Source organism: Austrofundulus limnaeus, unplaced genomic scaffold (genome assembly GCF_001266775.1).
Source record: "Austrofundulus limnaeus strain Quisiro unplaced genomic scaffold, Austrofundulus_limnaeus-1.0 Scaffold231, whole genome shotgun sequence".
In the NCBI taxonomy this organism is placed as follows: Eukaryota; Metazoa; Chordata; class Actinopteri; order Cyprinodontiformes; family Rivulidae; genus Austrofundulus; species Austrofundulus limnaeus.
This window is the reverse complement of record NW_013952633.1, coordinates 601379-605692: the sequence shown is the minus strand read 5'-3', so window position 1 is coordinate 605692 and position 4314 is coordinate 601379. Positions and strand designations below refer to the sequence as shown.

General features: G+C 39.8%; 1 protein-coding gene across 1 annotated transcript in view; it reads left to right on the top strand.

Moving 5' to 3' along the window:
• Window positions 1-4314, top strand: part of stk10 (serine/threonine kinase 10) — a gene marked incomplete at its 5' end in the record, with an annotated part of 43865 nt that overhangs the window by 12978 nt on the left and 26573 nt on the right. The window contains 1 exon segment of the mRNA XM_014019794.1: window positions 3539-3703. Coding sequence (XP_013875248.1) covers window positions 3539-3703 — 165 coding nt within the window.

Below are 4314 nucleotides of genomic sequence, written 5' to 3'. Positions count from 1 at the left end.
AGGTCCCACTGCCCTCTGCGGCCCAAAGTTAAAAACTGTTGTTCTTTTGAGGCCCTCAAAGGTGGCGCTCGCATAGGTTAAGAATCTCTGTGCTAGAAGACAGGACTTATGCCAGGGTAACGACGGGAATAAAGCAGATCGCTAGACCTTCCAAATTTACAGCCCCCTTTTTCCGGTCTTCATGGTCTACCAAGGACCCAGATTTGGGTCTTTGTAGGACCCAACCCCTGAATTTGTACACACCCTTAATGTTGATCAATCATTTGCAAAATTAGGTAAAAGTCATGTTTTACAAACACATTTTTTTTAATATGTATGCAAATATACTTTTCCTTCAAAGCRTTGGCTGAAAATAAAGATGCATCATGCATTAAAATGCTGTGCGTTTAATGAGAAGTAAAACATCCTGCTGCCATGTGCATGTACTTCCAAGCATGCAAACCAACACTCACATTGGATTTTGACATCATACTGAAGTCAGGAGGTCCCAYGTGAGATGTACTGGGATGTTGTGTTCTTTCCTCTTTGTGGGCATAAACAGTTTGAAAAATGCACATTAAAAAACAATCATGTTGCTATGATTTATACTGGAGGACCCTGTTTGACATCACACATTCCCCTTGCTGTACAGTAAGAGGCATCACACAAATGCAACAGGGCTTGGATTTTAACCCTTACTGCACCCCCAATCCAGTCATCAGAAGGCCAGAGGCACRTTCCTCAACCTTATTACCACTGTGATGTTAACGGTTTGTGTGAGGGTCAAGGCTCTGTTAGAGCTGGGTCAAGAGGGCCRGCTGAGTTTCCAACAGGCCCAGTTTGTGCATAAAATGTTGGTAAACTTTCTGAAGATGAGGCTTCGGATTAGATTTAATTTCTCCTTTAATCTTAATCTCCTTAAATGCAAAAAACAGGCTGAATGTTTTAAACCTTGTCTTCAGTAGAGACGACACTGTTCAGTCCGACTGAAATGCAACCACAGTTTGTTTCAGCTCACTGTTTGTAGCAGAAAGCTGTGATGTTGGCACAGTGAAAGTGTGTGTCGGTGTTTACTGTGGAGGCTTGTTACCAGTATGACTGATGTTTGATAGTAAGAGCAGACGCCTTGTTGACTCACACTGTGGCATTTTTTGATGGGGGCACAGATCGTCTTCTCGGGAACTCCTGGCTGCCAAATACAGACCCGCAGATGGCATACTGAGATGAATGTGTGTTGCTGAGGGTCAGGCACAGTGCTCACAAGTCTCATGCATTAATCGTGAGACACGTGCATTTCAAGACGTGCACAYGCCACGCTTTGCATATCTCACATTAAAACACATGCACGAATGCACACACACTTTTTGAAAACGAACRATGAAACAAAAKATGTGAAGCTCAAAGTTTTTCTCTCTGGCTGGACAGACCCATTCAGATGAATCACTCACTTTGCCTAAAAAGAYCCATCTCTGCCTTTATGTTTTTATTGATGCATTAGGAGTCCTGCATGCACGCTGCATTCAGAGCCGATCGTATACGATCGTTCCTGTCAATCGCCTGTCTGTGCTGCGCGTTGTTGTAAAAAGCTGCAGCAGCGTGAGATGAGACAACCCATGACAACCCCAGCTCAGACCAAACCTTTCCACCTGTTGTGTGCACAAATTGTTTTTATTATAGTTTGAAAAATCTCTGTTCTCACAAGGATACACTGTGCATGCGGCACATCACCTGCAAACAGCTGGATCAGCCGTCAGAGCGATGATGAAGGGATAACCCGGCTATTTTTAAAGCAGGGTTGCAGGTCAAAATTTATAAGAAAGACTTCACAGGATGTTAGTGCTTGGAGTAAGTTGTTTTTTAATGGGGACAGTTATATTATTTTTTCCTTCTTCTTTTAGCCCCTGTTTCGTTAAATAATTGATTTACTTTTATGTTTTTAATGGTCTCTGTTGTTTTAMTTAAATACATGCATGCATGCATACATACATGCATACAGCTACTTCTACCAGTCTACTTCTGAAGCGTCACGCAGCAACCCCAGCTGCAAATGTCTCTTTTTATATTCCCATGGAATTCAGGGATTAAAATGACAGTATTTTTTTTAAATGGCATGGGTTTTATGAGGGGGTCCCTGGAAATTTTCCACTCTTGTAAGGGGTCCCCAGACCCAAAATGTTTTAGAACTCCTTYCATATGACCTATAGAAWACTCACACCWAGTGTTTACTTATGTAGGTAAAAGTCTGTTTAACAACCTGTTAGAATACACCAGAAWRYARGAAATAGCATTTCCTTCATTCAAAATTTTRWGAGRRSMCCCMSASMCCCMCCAMMRWRRTKWTKYWSMMYRWTKTYTTCTWCWSYAMWWAMYAYCASMYCWSAMCACAATTATTGGCAAAAATCCAAATATGCAAATTGGACGACGATATTTAGCAGCTTTTAGGAAGACTAAACGTGGATTTTCTTACTRAGRAGTTGGCAACAGYGTTCAGCTGTTTGAAATCTCACTCCACGCTCAGGTCAAAACTTGAGAGCCCTGGTCAGATGTTTTCCCAACACCCATGTAAAACGTAAAGGCATYGGACCTCAGCGGGCAGTTTAGTCTGTGTTTCTGCAGGTCACTGGATGGACACACATGCATTGAAATGCTCTTAATGGATTTGTCACCAGCACACCAGATTACATCTATTAGGTTCYTCCTTAAAGTTGACTCTTTTGGTAGAAATCAAATACACCAATTCAGAGAGAAAATGCATAAATTGTAACTCACCATGTTGTTGTTGTTGTTTTTTTTTCCTCATGGTTTTATTGCCCTGAATGTCCTCACTCGGCACAGAGCATGTGGTTCTGACCTCAGGAGCACACTTGTTTTGCCACAGTAATGTCCGTCTGAATACACAACATACTGTCCTTGGTTCAGTGAGTCACTCATTGGTTTGTTTCTTCTCTAATCTGCCCACATTTGCTTAAACTACTGAGACTTGTATGAGTTAGTCAGCATTTTAATGGATTTAGCGAAACATGTTATATTTTGAAACAGGAAAGTAGCCATTTTTTAACATCTCATCATTATACTGTAGGTATTTGTTGATTTTTTTCTCTCTTGGAAAATTGCATTATTCATATGATTTTCAGTTATTATTCCTTTTTAATCTGGTACATACAGTATGCAGTTGTTTTAATAATAATTTAAATCCATAGTTCCCAAACAATTTTCTTCAAAGCCCCCCCATTTTTTGTTTTTACTGCGAAGCCAAGCGGAGCCCCCCCTCCCAATCCATGGCCACTTCCCACTTCTCTCAAACTTATATCTTTTATCAAAATTAAATATTTAATTCAATAGTTGTAAGCTTTTATTTWGGGAAAAAAGTTATGAGTTTTAATTATTTCAATAGACTTGTTTTAATGTGCATTTTTTAATGAAAAATGAGATAGATTGAAATGGTTGGTACTACAACATAATTTAAACATTTCCCGAGATACAGAATACAATAATTCTGTTCAAAAGGCCCCGGTTGCTCCTATTTGTTGGATTGAATGTTCTGTTCTTCTGTCTGTAGGCCAAGCACAAGGAGACTGGCGCTCTGGCTGCAGCCAAAGTGATCGAAACAAAATGTGATGAGGAGCTGGAGGACTACATTGTTGAGATCGACATCCTGGCTAAATGCAACCATCCCTACATTGTCAAGCTGCTCGACGCTTTTTATCATGAAAACAAGCTCTGGGTAGGTAACAGTTCAGGGGTTCATTTTATTCTGACAGCATTGTTTTTTTTATTGCACCTGCACCTTATCTCAAGTATATTTCCGTAAAAAGATAAGGAAAGTTGATAGCCTGAATGAGAAATGACAGCGGCCCCCTAGGGTGACATAATATTTCAGAAATGACCCCGTCCTCACCCTGATGTAACTACAACAAAGATGATCAGTTTCCAATCACTGCTTTCTACTCTTGAGTTATTTTTCATCTACACATTTACAGCCGAGACAAGAGTTTATAATTCATCTCTCACTGTAATCTTTCTTTCTCTGGCCAAGGCAAATATTGGTGACCTCATGCTGGGGCCCTGCCTCAGATAACTGGAGAACTACAGGCAGAGTTCAGTCTAAAGATAGTCATTAGTTTTTCTTTTTTTTTTTTTCTTTGTGAACTATTCTCCATTTTTGGGGTGGAAAAAAGTAACCAAAAATGCAAATGGGGAAAAAATAGTTTACATTCCATCGTTCAAACTAATCAGGCACAAATCTAGGAAGTTCAGTTCTTTTTATCTTCTAGAAAACAAGGAATGATTGAAGTTCAGCTGACATTACGTGACTTGTTACATTATATATATATA